At 37.2% G+C, this 24,412-nt stretch overlaps 1 protein-coding gene across 1 annotated transcript; it reads right to left on the minus strand.

Moving 5' to 3' along the window:
• Positions 1-17,076: 17,076 nt before the first annotated feature.
• LOC134797891 (uncharacterized) lies at positions 17,077-22,968 on the minus strand. Its single transcript, XM_063770240.1, has 3 exons — positions 22,895-22,968; positions 18,090-20,238; positions 17,077-17,763 (listed from the first exon to the last, which is right to left on the minus strand). Exon 2 carries the CDS (start codon positions 19,345-19,347, stop codon positions 18,382-18,384), a length of 966 nt encoding a protein of 321 aa, XP_063626310.1. The 5' UTR covers positions 19,348-20,238; positions 22,895-22,968; the 3' UTR covers positions 17,077-17,763; positions 18,090-18,381.
• Between the last annotated feature and the right edge of the window lie 1,444 nt (positions 22,969-24,412).

The following is a 24,412-nucleotide window of genomic DNA, read 5'->3' on the forward strand; positions in this document are numbered from 1 at the left end:
ACTGACACATTGTATCTATTAAACTTGACATCAAAACCTTTTTCTAATAATTTTCTGACAGATAACAAGTTGTGAGAGAGATTTGGAACTATTAGCCCTTCAATTGTCACTGGAATGCCATTAAAATTTAAAAATAATGTACCTTTATGACTACATGTTAAATATTGTCCATTAGCAACATAAATTTTGACAACTTTATCCAATTTTATTACATTTGACATATATTCTTGATACTCAGACCTTAGAAGATGTTCTGTCGCACCTGAGTCGACGATGAATTGCAGATGGCCATTAGTTGGATGACCGTGTACTCCTGCCTGGAACGCTTCATACGCTGTGAACGACACGATCACGTCATCACTGGTTGACGCTGTGTTGCCTGATGATCTTGATCCATGGTAGCGTGGAGCATGTGCGCGGCCGGAACTGCTTCTAAATCTGGAGGGACGTTGGTAGCCTCTGGATAGAGGTCTTCCACGATGGTAGCCTCTATGCGGTGGTCCGTCCTGGAATGAGTGAGGATTGTAGGAATCAGTCCATGACTCGCAGTCTCGCATCATATGCCCGTGTTTCCCACATCTGTGACATACGAGGAACGCCTCTTCATTAATGTTGGTGGCGTCTTCTTGGCCTAGCTTCAATTCTGCGTCTAGCAATCTAGCTTTCACTGTATCTACTTCGATTTGGCTGTCTGACTTATCTGTGATTAGCGTTTCAATCGCTGTGATGACATTGTCGTACGCTGCGGGTAGTGATGAGAGTAGATAGCATACCTGGTCCATTTTGTCTACTTCGGATCCAATAGCTTTCAATTCTCCTAACAGGGTGTCGAATTTCAGGAAGTAATCTTGTAGTTTTTCTTTAGAGCCACATTTCAATATGATGAGTTGGCGTTTCAGTCTCAGTTTGTTACATACACTTTTTCTTTCAAAAATATCTTCTAATTTCGTTATCATTTCAACAGCGGTCGTGCAGGTTTTTACTATTTCAATATATTTATCACCTAAGCATTGCACTATTATTGACCTCGCTTTGGCGTCGTTCTTCTTCTTCGCCGTTTCGTCTTGGCTCGTTATATCAATACCTTTCTCTTCTAGTATGAGTTTCACGCGAAATTTCCAGTTTCCAAAATTGCACTTTTCGTCCAGTCGCGGATAATAATTCTTTTCTTGCGCCATTATTTATTATTTGTATTCACTTTTACTTTATATTTTAACACATTTAGCGCAGTGGAAGCGTGTTAAAAATTAGGCTTAATTAAAACGCGTCTTGTTCGTTAGCCATTTTTATTCGCAGAGCAACAGGCAATTGTTACAACCATAGATAACATAGAGTAGACATACTCCTAATTCAAATATTCGAATCTGGAACATCTTGTGGTGGCAGCTTTACCACAGACAAACAATATAACCTCAACAATATGTACCTAAAAAAGTACATTATTCAAATTTACTTATCTAGCATACATAGATATCGCATAGAGCTAGACCCCCCCGTCGCCCGCCGATACGAACGTCAGGATTTTTTTTCGCAAATCAGGAATATTGACAGGAATTCCAAATTTGGATCTGGTAACCCTAGGTTCACAAAGTAATTTTAGATGTCTCGCCATCCTAAACTAATACTTAAAACGGACAATAATACGAATGATGTAATTAAGATCACTAAAGCAAAAAAAAAATAAAAATATCTATCAAAATTTTGCACCCTTGGTAGCGTGCCCATGACGCAGGCAGCGTTCTCGCACTGGATTGCTATGGCCAATCTTTGCGCGAGGGTCACCTGTGGCCTCCCTTAACGTTTGCAAAGCGCCTTGTGGAGCCCCCGAGCCCCCTACCCCACGGACCTAGTGTCTCGACGCTAAAGGCTACAAATTCGTAGTGTACGACGAGATGTTGTACTTAGTAATTAGGTTACTCGCAAATGTTATAGAGTCCCTCTAAGCTAACTCAGGATTTATTCATAAAGTGTGAACATACCACCATAAACTCAATATTTCCATAGTATTATGACGGCGACTCCACACTTTAAGGTTAGCTTGATTTGACTCTATCATCTTATAAAAATATTCGAAAACGAAGGAAATTTAGAAAACTTGACACGCAGGTCGGTAATAAATAAGATTTTTAAGGCGACGATCAATATTCATCATTTGCCGCCTTAGAGCATTTAGTAACTGGAGACGTCATAGCTGTCATTTTCTGTACGAAACAGTCTGCCTTAGAGGATATAACCAACGGAGACGCCATGTCTATAATTTTCGGTACAAAATAGTCTGCCGTTTTTTGCGGGGGAGGGGCACATCAAATGTATACGTAACGTAAACATAGCCATGTCAGATAAACGTCAGTCCATACATGTGGTTGACATGTGGTTGACCATTGGCCGCCTATTTTCGACAGAGGGGAACGCCTGTTAATGACCACTTCGTCCACTCCGTTTGTTTATATTCTCTAAGCAGTCTGCGGATTTTTGCGGGGGAGGGGACGTCAAATGTACAACACAATTGTGCAAGTTTTTCGGCAGAAGGGTAAGCTCTTAAAGGCGAATCCAGTTATTTAAATGCTCTAAGTTTGCCGCTTTACCTGACTCAGAAATCAAATTGATAGTAACAATTAGTGTAACAGTGTTAAATTAAATGTTTACTTTTGTTTCTGTAAGCAATATGTCAATGGATCTCAAACTAAATACACACTTTATAACTGTCTACTCGGGTGGCGGGTATAGTCTTAGTTTCCATGTTGAGCTTGTCCACTTGTATTGAAAACCGCAAACCGAAGAAGTTATAAAAAGATGCAGAACGCTATTTACAATATTTATCTAGGCAGTAGATACATACGTACTTAAGAGGGAAATATAGCACGTGATCGTCCATACAAAAAGAGAAAACGTTTTTCCACTTCTAAATATTTTACATTTTCCATGATTTTTTTGTATGTTATTGACACAATGAAAAACTAGCTTCATAGGTTTTCTTTTTATCAAAATTTGTTTTTTAAGCGAAACCTATAAAACTAGAATATATTATGCTGAAGCGATCGACATCAAAATCAAAGTAATATGTTATGATTTAGGTAGTTAGTTGAAAACGTTTTCTCCCGAAGTGGAAATTGTATGAAACATGTTATTTTTATCAGTAGCTATATTCCCTCTTAAACACTGAAGTAAACTTTGAGCATCCATGGTGTTTTTGTCAATGTGCTAACATTAACTAAAACTAGAGAGACAATAACAAACAAACTTCCAACTACAGTTACTGAAATCACAACAATGGAACTAAACATTAGGAATCATTAGTTCGGGAGCTGCAAAGATAAATTTGTTGTGATTCTTCATGGGAATCCCATCAAATAGAACCATCGTTTTTAAACAGGGCTCCTCCAGTATAGCGACTAGTGTATCAAGTGGTGTCACATTCAAAATGTTGAAAGTAAGTTATAATTAAATCTATAGTTAAATTTTAGTAAACATTTTGGTTACAATGCGCCTCGCAGTACCTACTTATTATCACCATCATCATCATCACCATCACCATTATCATACAGTGGTTAGGTACAGGAAATTGAAAACCAAAATTCAACACAAAAGTTCTTTATATGTACCATATCAATGGTCATATTACCCATAATAAGTGGGAGACAGAGCTTTGCTCGGAAAACATATAAAAACTCAAAAATGCGCGGTTTCCCAATGATAATACCTAGCTAGATCGATTTATCGTTCCCGAAAACCCTCATATAGCAAATTTCATCGGAAATCATAAGAGCCGTTTCCGAGATCCCCGAAATATATAAATAAACAAGAATGAAGAATTGCTCGTTTGAAGGTATTAGATTTATCTAGAAAGAAAAGTTCTGTAAGCTTGTCTCCCTTATCAATAAAATAAATTTTAATAACAAAACTTTCGTGAGACACTCCTCCTCCTCGTACTCCTGCTCCTCCTTAAGGTCCTCGTTATGGAGCGAAACATGTCGCAATCATCGATTTAAACGTGAGTGACCCGGTTTAACATAAATAAATATAAATAAATAAATAATTTAGCCTATTTACGTCCCACTGCTGGGCACAGGCCTCCTCTCAAGCACCAGAGAATTTAGGCTATAGTCCCCACTCTGACCCAATGGGGGTCGGGGACTTCACATACATCCGCGGTTTAATATTTTTAATATAAAATAAATTAACTACGTAGGTAATATTTTTTCAGATCGCTCTGGTGTTGGCTGTAACCTTAGCCGTCTTTTCGGTAGTGTCCGCCCAGTTCGGAGGTGGTTACGGAGGCCCAGGCGGTTACGGCGGCTACGGTCGAGGCGGTTACGGGGGCTGGGGAGGACGCGGCTACGGTCAACGAGGGTTCGGTAACCAAGGATATGGCTGGAACCGTTACGGAGGCGGTTATGGCGGTGGATACGGGGGATTCGGTGGACTCGGTGGATTCGGACGCTGGTAGTACTACTATATTTGTGAATTTCTAATTTTTTTTAGTTGAAACGGCATGTACAATGGATTTTAAAATAATTTTTCAACATGTAAATAATAAGATATATTAAATCAATATAATATTTTTTCACGTAGAATAAAATGTTTTGTGAGCTTTGTATAAAATAAATAAGCTTAAAATAAAAGTGATGTTAATTTAACATACTTAAATACATAATTTTGTAAAACGGCTGTTTTCTTATACCTTATTAAATCACCAATTGGCATAAAATGGGCATATTTGCCGTGGACATCAAGGTAACAATTTGGATACATTTTACTACTCATAAGTCTCTCATCAATCTCATCATGCTGCTTTTAAGAAGTATCTCGGTAGAAAGTTTTAACATGTCTATAAGGATCCAGCAAGTAAATTATGCTTTAAACCCGATTTATTCTATAATGTCCACAGGAAAGACGCATAAACTTTACTAATAGTAAACATGTTTTTGGCTTTGTTATTAGAGACTAATCAAGCCAACACATGCATGCTAATAATAAAGTGTGGAAATGTCATCATAAATGTCAAATTTCTATGGAAATATGACGTACCTATATTTATAATAACGCTTCCACACTTTGATCTGTCAAGGTTTGTGCAGTTTGTTGCAGCTTAGACGGTCTCTACTGCTGTCATGTGAAAAACACAATACATGAGGGATCTTAAATTTTACTAAGCTCTTTAACAATAGTTATTATTTTTATGTGGGCGAAGTTGTTGTTTAACTCTATATATTTTGGGGACCATTTTGAGACAGAACTAGCCGGCTAGCCCTAAATTAAGCAAAGCTTGTACCATAAGCACTACTTAAATAGACATATCAACAAAGTACTTATACATTTTTGAGGCCGTACGCCACTTGTTAATATTCCTCGATAGCCAAATCTAATATGTTGTCAATAGGAAAACAAATACTTCTTGTTCACCGTTTCTAATAAACCGAAGTTATGATAAGCATACAGGGACGTATCAATACACAACAATATAGACATTGACATAAATTAGCAGGATAGTGTCAAATCTCATAGATTTTTTGGGTAATTTAGCTCAATGGATCTCAAACATTGTAGATAGTTGTAGGTTAACAATCAGTAGTAGATTTTATATTAAAGACAATCAATGATATCTTAAATTGTGAGAAATTACAATGTTTTTGTGAGAAATTACATTTGTTACTTAAAGCTAAAAACAATATTTAATGTCAATAGACAACATAATAAGTAGGTATAATAACAATTATATTTGGCTAATTAGCATTTGGCATTTGGCATATCAATCATCGAATAGCTCTCTTAACGTTGTTCTCACTGATGAATCAAGAAAATATATTAACACATAATGATCTGTGTTAATTTATCTTCTTCGATACTTCTTCGAGTTCATCATTTAAGAGTCCTTACTCCTACAGACGAGCGTATTTTGCAAAATGCTTCCTTTTTCATTTAAGATTACGACGTAACTATTAGTATTTATTCAAAAACTGATAATGTACTTAAATAATCATTTCTTAAACTAGGGGCTGAAAACGTTCAAATTTTCATTTTCTCTTTTTGAACCTAAAATAAATGAGTTTTCTTAGGAGTCTTTTTCAAATTTTGCAGTGAGAAGGGTCGTTTCGGTTCTCAATTTTGCAGTAAACAAGAATCATTTGGTACATGAATGATTACAATTCAACTCACCATATCTTGTACGAGGGGCTGACATGCTTGAAAATCGAAGATTCATTTTAAAAAAATGATAAAAAACCTTCCGAGTTTTCTTCATTTTTTTGGTGAAAACAGGGTTACATTACATTTTTTTATCGCAAATTGGACTTATATTTTGCCCCAAAAATAATATTTTATCAAATTGTAACTTTATGTTTACTCATAAAAAAAAAATCATAACTATAGGACCTACCTAGCCGTAAATCTATATTTTTTTAAAGACGTATAAATCACGCTGCACCGACACCGCGCGCTCAGTCTCCGCCGAGTGCGCTTAGGGGACGGACCTGTGCTCGACCGTCAGGCGTTCGTTGCTTTCGTAACCATCGAGAGAGTTCCGAGAAGTGCTGTATACTATGATTAGAAAATCTTGATCCAAGGGTGTACATTTTTTACACCATATTTAATTTTAACAACCGACTCTCGCTTATGTGATAGATTTTCAGTGTTACTTGAATTCTGGTTAGGGTTTGCATTTTTATTATACCCGGACGACCTGGATGATGTCCAGGTTCTCATGATGGAGTCAGGAATGGTCACCGAACTCCTAATCTACTCATCATAACTCCATCGTGTTTGGGCTCAATAGATTTTCCTTGACGAACACCATCGATCTAGATGAGGTCCAGGTTCTCATGATGGAGTCAGGAGTTGGTCACCAGAACTCCTAATCTACTCATTAACACTCCATCGTGTTTGGGTTCAAATGATTTGCCCTGACGAGCACCATCTATCTAGATAAGGTCCAGGGTCATGAGACCCTTCTGGTGACCAACTTCTGACTCCATCATGAGATGGTCACCAGAAGTCCTAATTTACTCATCATAAGTCCATCGTGTTTGGGCTCAATCGATTTGCCTCGATGAGCACCATCTATCTAGATGAGGTCCAGGGTCATGAGACCCTTCTGGTGACCAACTCCTGACTCCATCATGAGATGGTCACCAGATGTTCTAATCTACTCATCATAACTCCATCCTGTTTGGGCTCAATAGATTTTCCTTGACGAACACCATCGATCTAGATGAGGTCCAGGTTCTCATGATGGAGTCAGGAGTTGGTCACCAGAACTCCTAATCTACTCATTATCACTCCATCGTGTTTGGGCTCAATCGATTTGCCTCGACGAGCACCATCTATCTAGATGAGGTCCAGGGTCATGAGACCCTTCTGGTGACCAGCTCCTGACTCCATCATGAGATGGTCACTAGATGTTCTAATCTACTCATCATAACTCCATCGTGTTTGGGCTCAATAGATTTGCCCCGACGAGCACCATCGATCTAGATGAAGTCCAGGTTCTCATGATGGAGTCAGGAGTTGGTCACCAGAAATCCTAATCTACTCATTATCACTCTATCGTGATTGGGCTCATTAGATTTGCCCTGACGAGCACCATCTATCTAGATGAGGTCCAGAGTCATGAGACTCTTCTGGTGACCAACTCCTGACTCCATTACGAGATGGGGTCAGGAGTTGGTCCCCAGAAGTCCTAATCTATTCATCATAACTCCATCGTGTTTGGGATCAATAGATTTGCCCCGACAAGCACCATCCATCTAGAATCTAGATGAAGTCCAGGTTTTCATGATGGAGTCAGGAGTTGGTCACCAGAACTCCTAATCTACTCATCATAACTCCATCGTGTTTGGGCTCAATAGATTTTCCTTGACGAGCACTATCGATCTAGATGCGGTTGATAGATTATTAATATTATTTTATTTTACATACATACTTACAAATAAAGCTTCATTTGCTTCCCACAAGGATCAAGTAAACCTTATAAATCAACTTCGTTCTAAATAAAAACCGGCCAAGTGCGAGTCGGACTCGCACACGAAGGGTTCCGTACCATTATCTATAAAAACGGTCACCCATCCAAGTACTGACCCCGCCCGAGCCCGACGTTGCTTAACTTCTGTCAAAAATCACGTTTACAACAGTATGGGAGCCCCACTTAAATCTTTATTTTATTCTGTTTTAGTATTTGTTGTTATAGCGACAACAGAAATACATCATCTGTGAAAATTTCAACTGTCTAGCTATCTCGATTCGTGAGATACAGCCTGGTGATTGACGGACGGACGGACGGACGGACAGCGGAGTCTTAGTAATAGGGTCCCGTTTTACCCTTTGGGTACGGAACCCTAAAAACGGAGATACTTCTGTTTTAGACATAAAATCGAACTTCAGAGAGTTCAGTAGTTGTTACTTGCAGGTACTCTCGAATTTATTGTCATTATACAGGGTGGCCATAAAATAAGTGCTTTTCCGCTGCTGGTAAGAAAATGGTTGCTGGAAAAAAAATTACCCTCCCATAGAAAATGGACTAGACAAAATGTATGAAACAGCCAAATTTTTTTTTCGCGTTTTCGGGGTTGGTCCCATCGCGGTTCGCGGTTGCTCAGTTCAGTATAATCCCTAAACCTCCCTGGCAACGGGAATGCACTTATTTTTGGCCACCCTGTATATATTATTATTTAATATAACCTTATCTTTAAAACATTTAATTATTCAACTTCCTTGGTGAACTGACTTGAATAAGTTACTTGACTTCGTGGATGAACTTGTCACAATAATTCCATGACATACAGAGGTAAACAATCATTATTATTTACTCGTCGTTGGTTATATATTATCTCATCACATATACTCTATTGACTACTACCATGCTTATAAAATAAAATACAGAGTGCCAATATAACGTTAAAATAAATTTACTTGCAAATTAAATTGAAAAGTATCAAAATTATTCTTGTCTGCGTTGAAACGCGCTTAGCTTTGCCGGCGCTCGCGTACCGAGCGCTAACGCCATCTATCGAGTGTTATTTCGCAAAATCGGTGAACGCTCTAAGGAATAAGGGCTCTTAAGAATGTTTTCTAAAAACTCTCGAAGAAAAAGCCGCTAAAAAGCGGCTTTTAGAATGAAATCTGTGAATGCTATATCGTTTCCGCCGCTCCTGCAGTGGCAGACAAGAGAGAGAAGATTTCTGAGAACTAATTAAAAATGCCATGCAAACCCACTGTTTTGCATGGCATTTTTAATTTGATCTAGGAAATCTTGCACCTTCCCTAGGCCGGCTAGGTCAGGTCGGTTGCTCGCTCTTTCTTGTCAAATTGAAGGACTTTTTCACTGTGTTTACTGCAACAAATTACAAAACGGGACGGAAACTGTGAAAATGGTTCTTAAATAAGCTAAAATTGTATTGCTAAAAGTAGGGTTGATTAATTTTAAGTGATTCACCCCGTATGGCTAAGAACTAAAAAAATATTAAAAGGTACTTAAGGTACCTAATGGATTAAAACTAAAGTAAGTATATATATATATGATGTAACGCGACATGCTAAAGACAGCCCAAAAAATAATTTGGGGCGATAGAATAAAAGTTTCACTTTAATAAAATAACGCAACTAGGTGCGACCAATCGCGCGTATGATGCGAACTCATCAACCAATCGCGTTGTGGCGTTAGACTGCACGATTGACTCGAATTCGTGTGCGTGACACCGCTGTAGTATCACCATTTATAGTGCCCGTAAGATAATCTTTAGATAAAAAAGTTTGTATGGAAAGCCAATAGTGCTGAATCGATTGAGATAAAATTTGGTACGGTCTACATTCTTCTTCTACCAGTACGGTAATTAGCACTTTCCGTGTAATAATTACTGGTGGAATCAGTAATAAAAACTAGTTATCTGCTGAATAAGTAAGTTTTAATTTCGTTTTTTACAAATGCGTCGTTCAGTTTTTTATATAAAATCAATTAGTCCCGTTTGACATAAGCGTTTTGTTATTTCTCATATCAATGGCGTTTTATTGTCAACGGTTTTAACTATGCTAAGATATAATACTAAGGACATTTACTAGTATTAATCAACTCTTAATTTTAAACAATATTTATAACAAAGTTAATAATGTTTTATAACACAATAAATTACCATAAACTCAGTAAACTCTTTAGGTGCATTGCAAACCTGCTCAACGTCAGGGAGCTATATATGTCTATCTCACTTTACTACCTTAGTGTCTTTCTTAGGCTTGCTGTAAGCCAAGCAGAACTCCACCAGTCTACAGTCTGAATATCTATCATTCGGCCTTCCTGATAACAATTTGTTTGTCCCTAAACAAAATACTAAATATAAAATAACACTTTACAGTTTATAATTTTAGTTATAAAAATGTGAAACAATTTTCACATTAATTAAGATATGAAATATGACAATACAGTTGTAGTTAGTCACATTTCCCATTCTCTACATAAAGTTAGTAATACTAATATCACAACATGGAATTCACCGGTTCACAATTGACCCGGCCACCCACAACTTCCAGCTGCACCGTGGACTTCACCAGTTCACAATTGATCTGGCCACCCACGACTTCCAACTGCACCGGTTCACAATTGACCCGGCCACCCACAACTTCCAGCTGCACCGTGGACTTCACCAGTTCACAATTGATCTGGCCACCCACGACTTCCAGCTGCACCAGTTCACAATTGATCCGGCCACCCACTATTTCCAGCTGTACCGTGGACTTCACCAGTTCACAATTGATCTGGCCACCCACGACTTCCAGCTCCACCGGTTCACAATTGATCCGGGCACCCACAACATCCAGCTGCACCGCGGGCTTCACCAGTTCACAATTGATCTGGCCACCCACGGTTTTCAGCTGCACCGTGGACTTCATCTGAAAGTTATAAGTAACACACAGCCATCACATTCTTTTTTTTTTTTTTTTTTTTTTTTATAGGTACTAATAGTATTATCTTTTACAGTTAAAAGACATATTTAAGTATATGCTAAACATTTGCAATATTTTAATTAAATATATCTCTAACAATTAAAGCTGATTTCAGACAACGTTAATTAATTTAATCACAACAATTACTTCTTATCATTCTCACTATCTGTTTCCGAACTGGCATTTTGTATGTGTGCACTGATCCAGGGCTGTATCTGATCGACTGCCCATACATTACAGTAATTCTTTTTCCCTATAGTTGAACCAGGAATACTAGACACTTCGTATCTATCATTTTCAAGAACTTTAGTTACTCTATAGGGACCTGAAAATAGAGGTAAGAGTTTTTTACTTTGGCCTTCACTTTGTGCAACTTGTTTTCTTATTTTTACTAAATCACCTACAGAATATGTATTTGGTTCTTTACGAGTCTTATCAAACCTTTTCTTTTGTTGTTCCTGATCCTTCTGTATATGTTTGCTAATGCCTTCCCTAACATCTCCAATGTCATCACACTGGGTTCTAGTATTTGCAAACACATCAACAAACATATTCTCACCACCATGAAACATATTTTGTCCAAAAAGGGCTTCCGCTGGGGTTCTACCAATACCCTTATTTAAAGTATTGTTAAGACCCCATTGAATCTTACCTAATTCTATATCCCATTTGTTTTCTCCATGAATCTCTGCATATGCACAGAGCGAACCTAACACTGTGCGATTATAGCGCTCCACCTGTCCATTTGCACGAGGCGACGCGACCGCATTTAATATGTGCTTTATATTTTCCTTGTCACAAAACTTTCTGAATTCTTCAGAGGTAAAGGAAGTTCCCCTATCTGATATAAGTCTTTTAGGGTAACAAAAGGTCGTAAATATATCCTGCAACGCAGCAATAGTGGGCGTCGATTTTAGATTACGCAAGGGTTTCAGAAAACAATACTTGGTGAATCCGTCAACTACCAAAAGTAAATAGCAATACCCGCGAGTACTTTTTACAAATGGGCCTAAGTGATCAATGTGCACTGTATGGAAGGGTTTTTCAATTTTAGGGATGGGATGAAGATATCCTTCTTTTTTTCCAGACGGGGCCTTTCCATAAGCACACGCGACACAAGATTTAACATATTTTGACACGAATCTTTTCATTTTCGGGAACCAAAAATCCTTTTTAATTTTTGATAGTGTTTTCTCTACAGAAAAGTGACCTATGTCGTCGTGATTTTGTTTGCATATTTGCCACCGGGCTCCTTTTGGTACGACCCATTTTAATTCATTGTCACTAATTTTCCTGTATAATTTGTTGTCTTTGACAATGAAGTTCTGTTTAATATCGACAATATCATTATATTTTGCATCTTCTAAAACATCACGAATGTGACAGATCTTCGGGTCTGTTAATTGCAAACTTAAAAGCCAATCCTCGGTGGTAATAAATAATACTCGAGGAGCCTCGTATGACACGTCAGATGAAGGATCTACATCAATAGGATTTCGACTAAGTGCGTCGACATGAGCCATAGAATGATTAGGACGATAGATGATGTCACAATCGTACTCTTGAAGAGTTAGCCACCAACGTGCTATTCGCGGCAAAATATCACGCTTAGTAAATGTTGCTCTTAACGCATTGCAATCAGTGACTATAGTAAATTTAGTTCCAAGAAGGTAAACTCTGAACCTACTTAGTGATGTTACCACAGCCAGCGTTTCAAGATCATATGCATGAAATTTCTGTTCATCTATGGTAGTTTTTCTGCTATAATATGCTACAGGTTTAAAAGGAGAATCATCAGATTCTTTTTGAAGCAGTATTCCTGCTAATCCGATTTTGCTCGCATCCGTGTGTAATTGAGTTTCACTTCTAGGATTATAAATTGCCAAAATTGGTCGTTCAATTAACTTTTCTTTTAAAACATTAAACGCATCATTTTGGAGTTCAGTCCACATCCACGAACAGTCTTTTCTTGTCAAGTCAGTCAATGGTTTAGCAATAAGAGAAAAGTTATTTATAAATTTCCTGAAATAACTGGCTAAACCTATAAATTGGCGAACTTCGTGAACATTTCTCGGAGTTGGAAATTTTTCTACGGCCTGAATCTTGGATTTACCTGGTCTGACACCCTCACTAGAGATTTCGTATCCTAGATATTCTATAGTCGTTTGAAAGAAACTACATTTTTTGATATTAAGTGTGAAATTAGCTTCATCCATTAATTTAAATGTTGACTCTAGTTTATCAATTCCCTCCTTAAAATTTTTTGAAACTATTATGACATCATCCATGTATGCCAATGCTGCTTTGTTTCCAAATTCACCGTTTGTACCAGACAACGCCAACGCTTTGGACATAGTCCGCTGAAAAATTGATGGTGCGTTTGCTAGGCCAAATGGCATCCTTTTAAATTGGAACAGCCCATCCGGGGTAACAAAAGCTGTTAAGTGTCTACAGTCGGGTTTAATAGGTATCTGATAGTATCCGCTAACCAGATCTAAGGTACAAAAATATCGACTACCACTTAACTGATCAATTTGATCTTCGATGAGTGGCAGTGGAAAATGATCTTTTACGGTCCGTTTATTTAAAGCTCGATAGTCAACACAAAGACGATGCCCACCCGTTTTTTTTGTCACTAATATGATTGGGCTAGCATAGTCGGAAGTAGATTCTTCTACAATATCATTTTGAATAAGTTCGTTAACCATGGTTTGTACTGTTTCACGTTGTGTGCAACTCAACCTGTATGGTCTGTATACTACCGGTGTATTGTCAATAAGCTTGATATCCATTTCAGCTAAATTGGTACAACCTAGTTCGGAGAGGTTTTGAGCAAAAGTACCGCGGTATTTCTGTATAAGTTCATGAAGCTGATTTTTTTGTGTTTCGTCTAAGTCGGGGTTAACATTTATTTCATCGCGTTCGATTTGTTGGGAATCTACCCGAATTCTATAACACTTCACAGAATCAGTATCCCTTAGCACCTCACTTTTACATAACTCAGCTCGGGCCAAAAGAGACCCCTTCTTCACAGGAAAACAATTAGAGGTAGGAGATACTAATATATTGCATTGATTGTTAAGTACATTATAAACACCCTCATGTATGTAATATTCGCTTCCAGGTCCATTATATCGATAACGTCCTGACACAAATAAATCACCTTCTGTTAGATCACGCGTATGACATTTAATATTACCAGTTCCATTAAGTGTAATGTCATCGTTCGCATATAATTTTATGATGCAGTTTATTTCATGATCAATTTTGGACAAATCTGATGGCATGTCACGGTTTAATAATTCCAGGGACGTGCTTGATTTGATGACTAATATGTGTGGTAATTCCGTAAAATCATGTCCTACTAGAATAGGCACATGTAACTCTTTTAGGGGCACTACTAATGCAGTAATTAATGCCTCAACTTGGTTAATTCTTAATAAGATTTTAGTTTTACCAATTACTGTTAAACGTGTCTCATCAACCCATTTTATGTTAGGAATGCAATCTTTTTCAACAACCAGATTGTGTGTGTCGACAAAGTCTTCTCTTATTAAAGTGCACTCACTGCCAAAATCAATAAAACACAAAGTGCCACTAGTAGAATTGTTGATGTGTGCAAATTTATAATATTTTGAACTAGTTTGAGAAGGGTTTGTCGACTCAACTGTGCACACTCGTTTATCTGAATTTGTTACATTTTTTGTTTTAGTACCTGAATAACAATCTTCAGTTTTATGACCAACTTTATTACATTTTTCACATTTGATCAATGTCTTTGGACACTTCATTATAACATGTCCTAGCTCTTTGCAATTAAAGCATCTTAACTTCTTTTTACACTGACTTGCATGATGACCCACTTGGTCACAATTTGCACATGTAACATTACTACTGCTAGAAGGAATGGATTTGTTTTTAAATAACCTAGACTCCCTAGTATCACGATTCATTTCTTTCAGGTATTTCAACAATTGCTCGGGTTGTGTAAACCGTGCTGAGGTAGCACTAGCCCGAATGGTCCTATCATCAAGGCCATGAATTAAACAATCCACAGCCTTTTTGTTTGTAATTTCACATGCATTTAATAAAGCCATTTTTGAATAATAATAATCATCTAATGTTTCAGTTGCCTTAAGCCTTCTGTCTAACATTTCACTCAACAAAGAACCATAATTAACATCAGACGGGAAAGCATTTTTTAATTGTTGTTGCCACTCCGGCCAAGTATAATTTACTGTTAATAAAGTTTCATACCAAAGCTTAGCATGACCAACTAATCTAGGCAATGCATAAAAGGAGGTTTGCCTATCAGACCAGCCATAAATCAGTGCACACTCATTAACCTTAGAAATCCAATTTTCTACTTTATGACTTTTAATGGAAGGATTAAATTCAGGAACTATATTTTTATCACATTGAATCTTATTTTGCTCTGGTTTTACGACATTGTTCATAAACTTCATAAAATCTTGGAAAGTAAACTGACCTGATGCATTTGGCACACTTTGCTCAGCATCAATGTTCCTTGTACTTTCCTGGACAGCTTGATCCTGGTGTTCAGCTGCATAGATCGGCCATGCCGGTATAATAGCCCGTGTTGTTGTACCACTGTCTACAAGCTGCATTGAGTGGTTTGTGGTCGACGATCCTAAAACCGGACATGTCATATCCTGCATATCTGATTGCCTTGATGTTACCTCTGGATATGTACGTTGTATTGTTGGAGGCGCTTGCATAGGTAAAGATGTCTCTTCTAACATGTTACTATGGTAACTTTCTGTAATTCTTTCAGGAACTGTAGAGTAGCCGCAATTGTTAGCAGATGCAAATTGAATATCTCTAGCAGTATATTGCTCAACACCTGGTGTTCTTAATTCTCTATCATGTGTATCTTCTCTATGTACTTGCACTTGAACAGTTTCACGTCTCGGAGGGCTACGAGTAGGTGTATGTAAAAACTTCGAGTTCGATGATCGCTGTCTTTGGGGTGTTTCACTCCGTTTCCGATTTCTTCGGTGTACTTTCTTAGTCTCTGGTGTATTTTTATGTAGCTTCCTACCTGCTGTACGATAACGTGATCTACTTCTATACACAATTTCTTTCGACGAATCCGTATCTGAACTCGAACTAGTTCGATGTCTTTTACGATTCTTGTCAAACTTTTGACGAAATTTTCGACTTTCCGAAGTGATTCTTCGATGATATTTGGATGTAGAGCGTTGGCGTGAACGACTTCTTCGAGTGGAAGGCACATTTTCATCAGTAACACTGGATGTATTCGATTTAGATCTTGCTCGATTACGCTCACGTTTACGCCGCTTACGATCGCGTTTTTTCTTCATATTTAAATGTTCTGACCACTTCTGATAATAATTACTGGTGGAATCAGTAATAAAAACTAGTTATCTGCTGAATAAGTAAGTTTTAATTTCGTTTTTTACAAATGCGTCGTTCAGTTTTTTATATAAAATCAATTAGTCCCGTTTGACATAAGCGTTTTGTTATTTCTCATATCAATGGCGTTTTATTGTCAACGGTTTTAACTATGCTAAGATATAATACTAAGGACATTTACTAGTATTAATCAACTCTTAATTTTAAACAATATTTATAACAAAGTTAATAATGTTTTATAACACAATAAATTACCATAAACTCAGTAAACTCTTTAGGTGCATTGCAAACCTGCTCAACGTCAGGGAGCTATATATGTCTATCTCACTTTACTACCTTAGTGTCTTTCTTAGGCTTGCTGTAAGCCAAGCAGAACTCCACCAGTCTACAGTCTGAATATCTATCACGTGCCATTTTCAAAAGTTTAAAAGGCTATATTGTATACCTACTGCAAAACGTTGTACAGGATACACGTGCGAATAGGTAATTCGCAACTCGTGACGATTGAAAACATTCCCTTCGGTCTATTTTAAGTTTTGTCGTATTTCGTTGCGAATTTCCCAGTTTTCGGACTTGTATCGTAAATAAATATGTAGAATACTCTGTATTGGCATACCTCAGTAAAAGATACAGCTTAAATAAAAACAATCGATTAAAGATAGAGGCAATCGAAATGTCTGGGGAGATCGTAATGTATTATTGTATCATACGTTCTTTATTTTAGTTTCATAAAACCATACATACCTATGGCTACATTAGTATATTTGCTGTTATTCGCTTATATCTCGCTTCTTCCTCGCAGTAATGCCTGCCTCCACAATTTATGCGGCAGCAGAGTTGTTTCCTACTTCTACTACTGTATTAAATGCAGTGCTATCTTCAGCCTTATCTTTTTCATTTGGTGACATAGAAGTCTCGTCTTGTCTATGATTATCTTCGTTGACATAATGGGTATCATTGACTTCAACCGATTCTCCTTTCTTTGATTTGTCGATGTCAACATTATTATTTTTCGAATTTTCTGATGTATTCTCTTCATGTGCTATTTCCTTTTCCTCGTTTGCGATTGTTGTGTCAGAGACATTTGTAGATGTAATCTCAGTAATATTTTCATTTGTTTTATTACGGTTAGTATCTGTTTCTGAAGAATTAGATGCATCTGCATCATATTGAGCTCTAAATGAGAACGTATTGTTGGATTCCAATGCTTCAGCATCAGTAACATTTTCCATTCTGTTACTTTCTGTACTTTCTATGCGTTTTGAGTGAGTTAGATTTTTTACGTATTCGACCTGGTCTTTTACTGCTTCTATTTCTTCTTCTATATGCTTAATCATTGTATCTACGACATCGATATATCCTGGACTAGTATCCACTGCAAACGAATCGTTTGCGTTACGTTTTCTTAAAATTTGTCTTTCATCGCTGATTCTGAAACTATTACAGTTATATGTTATTCGGCGAAAATGACCCAATTTCATTATTCATTCCAAATATTCATAGGTATAAACTTACTATGTATAGTGGAAAGTATAAAAGTAGCATTTTACATGAATATATTATTATGTATTTTTGAGGCATGTAAGGTAAACAAGGGTACCTAGTGGCTTGCCTTCACACTGAAGCCTGTTTATCCATTAATTAGTAAAATGTACCTCTCATAACATAAAAAGGAAGGTTGATATTGGACTGTAGCCGCTGTAGAGTGAGTTGTCTTTGGCGGTCAAAGTTAAATAGTACCTATACATAATAATATTACTTACTTGTCTGGCGAAACAAAAGTTATGTTGAAACGTCCTGGTGTCTTCCGAGACAACCCAATATCGATAACATTGTTGTGCTGTATTAGTATCTCCTCTGTACTAGTCTCGTCTTCTACTCTATCTCTAGAAAACTCATTAGAAGTTATTTCAGGGTCTCGAGTATTTTGCCCACCCATTAAAACCTTTTCTTCCGATTCAGCAGATTCAGTTGACTCTTGTTTACTGGTTCGGAGATTCTTCTTGTGTTTACCTTTATTTGAATAACGCCATCTGTCATGTGGTTTGTTTTGACTTAGATATGGTTTATTTTTAACCTGCGACGGCAAAAGCACCGAGGAATACGAATGTTGATTTGATTGTGGTTTGTATTTAGCCCCCGGCGGAGAGGGAAATAAGGAATACGAATGTTGATTTGATTGTGGTTTGTATTTAGCCCCCGACTGAGAGAGAAATGAGGAATACGAATTTTGATTTGATTGTGGTTTGTATTTAGCCCCCGACGGAGAGAGAAATGAGGAATACGAGGAATACGAATGTTGATTTGATTGTGGTTTGTATTTAGCCCCCGACGGAGAGAGAAATGAGGAATACGAATTTTGATTTGATTGTGGTTTGTATTTAGCCCCCGACGGAGAGGGAAATGAGGAATACGAGGAATACGAATGTTGATTTGATTGTGGTTTGTATTTAGCCTCCAAAGGAGAGGGAAATGAGGAATACGAGGAATACGAATGTTGATTTGATTGTGGTTTGTATTTAGCCTCCGAAGGAGAGGGAAATGAGGAATACGAGGAATACGAATGTTGATTTGATTGTGGTTTGTATTTACCCTCCGAAGGAGAGAGAAATGAGGAATACGAATGTTGATTTGATTGTGGTTTGTATTTAGCCCCCGACGGAGAGAGAAATGAGGAATACGAATGTTGATTTGATTGTGGTTTGTATTTAGCCCCCGACGGAGAGGGAAATGAGGAATACGAATGTTGATTTGATTGTGGTTTGTATTTAGCCTCCGACGGAGAGAGAAATGAGGAATACGAATTTTGATTTGATTGTGGTTTGTATTTAGCCCCCGACGGAGAGAGAAATGAGGAATACGAATGTTGATTTGATTGTGGTTTGTATTTAGCCCCCGACGGAGAGAGAAATGAGGAATACGAATTTTGATTTGATTGTGGTTTGTATTTAGCCCCCGACGGAGAGAGAAATGAGGAATACGAATTTTGATTTGATTGTGGTTGATATGTTTGTGGTTCATTCATACCAATCAACGTCTTTAAATCGTCATTAGATACGAAAATCTCTAGTTTTTTAAAAGGTTCGTTTTTAAAATCGTTAATTTTTTTTGGTAAATATGTCTTTTTTGTGTGTGCTGTAAATTTATCGTAATATCTATGTTTGCGTGTTTCCCATTGATTTGTCGTACGCCTAGTAGTAGTTACGTAGTTGCGTAAGCCATTGGGTCCATTGTTTGCAATATATGTTCGCAAATAATTATTGACCAATTTTTTAAATTGAGTTTTTACATCATTACCGAGCGATTCATAATGCAAAAATGCAAGCGACGCGAGTCCTCTTCTTAACAAGTTCCCTGTATTATATTCATTACCTCTTCTCAATTTCTTAAGGTCACTAAGTGCTTCCCTCAATTTAGCACTAGCACCTTCATACAAAGTATTCCCAATTTCAAGTAAGTCAGTATTTCCTCCAGCTTCTCGTTTATTTTCTATGAGGGCAATTACTGCATCTATATGCCTACGCAAGTCATTAGCTGTCATCTCCTTGTTATCGTCTAATTTCTCAGAAACGTACCTCCTCATATCATTATCTTCGAATAGCTCTTTTAACTCATTATCTTTGTTAATATATCTTTTTGATTCATCATTGATAACAACGTATGCTTCTTCGAGTACATCGTCTTTCAGACTTTTTAGAATTTTAGCAGCTTTAAAAATGAAATCCGTGAATGTTATATCGTTTCCGCTGTTTCTCCTACCACTGGTTTGCATGGCATTTTTAATATTATCTAGGAAATCTTTCACCTTGTCTAGGACGGCTAGGTCGGCTGCTCGGTCTTTCTTGTCAAATTGAAGGACTGTTTCGAGGGCTAGATTCAATTGTTTCGGCTCCACTGCTTTCACTATATTTACTGCAACAAAACGGGACGGAAACTGTGAAAATGTCAAATTGTCTCTGTTTGGTCCTAAGGTTGACTGGTAGAGAATGCTATTTGGCATTAAGTCCGCCATTTGTACATTATATTGTATATATTTTGTGCAATAAAGTTTAAATAAATACCCTAACTCCGGCACCCCAACTAGAGATGGGAATGGGTGCATTACATTTGTTATAATTACTCTTCATATATTATAGTTTGATATATCGTTATTTTGAATAACGTAATAAATGGCATACTACCGTAATACCTAATTAACGGTATACATAATGTTATTATTGGTATAATGGTCATAAGGTATATTTACACTTCGTCTAATATACATTGCCATAATTATTACATACTCTAAAGCATATTATTTGTTATAACAAGTGACATCACATAATTATTTATGTAGCATAATAGTTGCATGACATAAATGGGTTAGGTTAGGTTGGAACTGCGACTCCGCACAAACGAATAACTACCTAACAAATTAAAAGGAGGGTTAGGTTAGGTTAGAACTTTGACCCTCCGTAGAATAAAATATTCTATCAAAAAAGTGGTTTAGGTTAGGTTTGAACTGCGGCCCCCGCAGAACGAAATCCGTGAAAAAATAGGTTAGGTTAGGTTAGAACTGCGACCTCCCTAGAATAAAATAGCTAGCAAAAGCAGTAGACCTGCGTACTAGTTATAAAAAGTATGTAAAACTTTACGTTATCAGTAAATGAAATATGACAAAAAATGTTATACGATATATGTATTTATACTTGATAAAATTGTATGAAGTATTATGTTATACAAAAATATAATATAACAAATGTCATTATAAAACATGTCTATATACTATTTAAAAATTATATTACATTAGGCATTATATCAATGTCAGTTTAGATGAAATCACTGTATAATAAAGGAAACGTATAATAAAAATTACATTATAACATACAATAATATATCAAATGGCGTTATAACAAATGTATGATAGTTTTTTTATAATTATATTAAACTTTACACACCCGATGGGAATAATAATGGCCAGGAAGAAGAAGAAGAGAAGAAAGTTTAAATAAATAAATAAAATGGTTCTTAAAGAAGCTGAATTTGTATGGCTAGACGTAGTGTTGATATATTTTTGGTTTAATTTGGTTAAATGGTTTGGCTTAGGACCGGATGGCTGAGAAGTGAGAACCAATGCTTTCCGAAGAAAATATTAATGAATTAGAGTTAGACCAAGAAAAGTCTGCAACGATTATGATAGCACTCGCAGTGCAAGTGTTATTTTAAACGTCAAACTTCTATGAAATAATAACGTATAAATAACACTTGCACTGAGTATGCTATCAAAATCGTTGCAGACTTTTCTTGATCTAACTCTAAAACCCTAAGGACCCTAAACACGAATAATTTCGTACATAGACCCGCCATTTTCTATCTCTATCGCACGCGCATAATACTTGTATTGCTGTCCCGCCGATGATGCCGGCGGTCAATGCTTCTGTGATTCTCCGAGACCACGGGAACAACGCCATCCTCGAAACGTCGGAGGTCATTTTAAAAATTAATTTATACGCGATTAAGTCCTGTTTTAGAATACTTATATGTAAAAAATGTAAAAATAGTGACAGTTTAAATTAGTGAGTTGTAAGTAGTGCAATTACCCGCCTTTCCCACTTTCCTTTGACTCCGTAATTTCCGTAATTTTTGGACTAGTTAGTTGACCCCCCTTCCCTAAAATCATCCAAAAATCATGCTTGCCGGGGGGGGGGGGGGGGGGGGGGGTTTGAAGTTCACGTTTTTCGGTTTTTCGATTATATGCATCTTAGCGACATGGCCACTTATACAAAATGAAAGTTGATCTCATTTGTTAGAAGTTTTATTCAGTCAAGTTTTTTGGAGATATCCGCTCTTGAAAGTTTATTTAGGGCTCTAAATTTTATCTTGAATCTACATTAGTAAAGCTGCTAGGCCGTGTTTGGTATCGTTTTCTCCTAACTAAACTCTAAATCATAATTCGATTCCAAAAAAAAGTAAGACAATGTTGCCACTTTTTACTAGCGCGTCTTGTATTTATGTAAAAATAAGTAAATAAAAGTACTTTTTTAAATCGTAGGAGTAAAATTACCAATAAATAAATTATCTTAGCGTATTTATTTATAAAAAGGAATTTACTATTTTACAAACAAATTATTGCAGTGGCAACATAGTCTTACTTTTTTTGGAATGTAATTATGATTTAGAGCAGCGGTCGGCAACCTTTTTTTGCGTATCTACCTAGTTTTAGTAGCGTAGTTAACGATGAGTAAGTTGACGCGGGCCGCACTTTGTTAATATTTATGACTTTATCAGACATTGTCGTTTCTCAATATTACATAGCCAGAGACGCTCGCAGGCCGCAAGTGACAGTTTCACGAGCCGCATGCGGCCCGCGGGCCGCAGGTTGCCGACCGCCGATTTAGAGTATAGTCCAAACAAAGTTACGGAGTCAAAAATTGTGTTCCTAGCTTTTCCCTCTACAACTTTTTTTTAACATTCGTTGCCTGACCTACTGATCTTGTATGAATCTTGTTATCACAATGTTCATCAGTATGTCCATCTGTGGCATCGTAGCTCAAAATATTATTTAAAAGAATAAAATACAGTAAATTACCTATTAAACTGGCAACAGCGATAAACACGACGGCTTTCATTTTACTGAAAATAATTCAAGAAATTGCAAAATAATCGTAAAATATTTATGTGTATACCTACACATAAATATTATAAAGTCAATATCGATGTTACATACTTCCGACTGTTAAGGGGGCGATATTCGCTACGTGCTTGAGTGTGGCGTAGCCTTAAGGGGCCCACTGATTAACAGTCCGCCGGATGGTATCTGCCTGTCAGTTGCTGTCAACTTTTTGTTCTAACTGACAGGCCGATTCCGTCCGGCGGACTGTTAATCAGTGGGCCCCTTTAGAGTGTTTTCATTTTCACATTGACCGACCCGATATTTGGTCCTATTTCTGATTTTAGGGTCCCTTATCTCAAAAGGAAAAAACGGAACGGAACGGTGAGGGACTTAGCCCTAAACTAAGCAAAGCTTGTACCATAAGCACCACTTAAGAGCGCTCTTACAAGAAAAGTCGAAATAACGCAAAATTGATGATACTAGTCGACGAAATTCAGGACTTTGTGCTCATTATTAGAAACAATGAGTACTTGTTCCAGTAAAAGCGTCTTCTTATCTTTTTAAATATCGTTGTAAATATTAGAAAAAGGACTTATTAAATTAGTAATGATTTTTTTTCTGATGGTCGTTTCCGAAAAACCCCGTGAAGCACTGAATGGCAAGCTCTTATTTGGAAATGTTGAGAAGTTTACTCTGCTAAACCTGGCTATTTTGTATTACTAATACCCTGTACTTTAGGCATATCAAACGATATTTTTCCTACACACCTTTGAGAAAGAGAAAATCAAAGTAAAACGAACTCAATTTTCTCTCCGAAACAAGTGTCAATTCCTACGAAAATCTACTTAATATCGAAGTCATTTTCATACTCAAGCAATCTGCAACGTTTGCTCATACTGTTGGTATACATTAGTGTTTATGAAATTCTACTATAATTTTTTGGCAATTTTTTGAAAACTACTCTATATTACCGATGACGCGCGCTGCGCCAGCTCAGTGCCGCGGCAGAGCTTGTAGAGGCAGGACGTGTGTCGGTCGGCTCCGCACATTTTCAACGGCGACAACGAGATTTTTTATCATTGTGTGCGGCGGGCGCCGTGTAAAACGCTATACTGTGTGCGTGTAAACCGCAACGAGAGACTTTGATCCTAGCACTGTTTTTATAGTATTATAATTTATAATGGTACAGTTTAATAAACTACCGGACAGGATTAAAAATATTTGATCAGGTCGTTTCAATATGTATTAATTTTGACTCAAGATAGTACTCAGGGTCTGATGATGGAGCTTCCGGCTCCGGCTTCCGGAGCCGGAAGGTGGTCACCGGTACCAATCAACCATGCAACTAAACCACTTCGTGTTTGGGCTCGTTTGATTCGTCTCAACAAGATCTTTGACACAAGATAGTACTCAGGGTCTGATGATGGAGCCGGAAGGTGGTCACCGGTACCAATCAACCATGCAACTAAACCACTTCGTGTTTAGGCTCGTTTT

Source organism: Cydia splendana, chromosome 16 (genome assembly GCF_910591565.1).
Source record: "Cydia splendana chromosome 16, ilCydSple1.2, whole genome shotgun sequence".
Taxonomy (NCBI): domain Eukaryota; kingdom Metazoa; phylum Arthropoda; class Insecta; order Lepidoptera; family Tortricidae; genus Cydia; species Cydia splendana.

Bases quoted from the DNA above. Each gene is read 5' to 3' on its own strand.
- LOC134797891 (XM_063770240.1), bottom strand. From the start codon at position 19,347: ATGAACCACAAACATATCAACCACAATCAAATCAAAATTCGTATTCCT.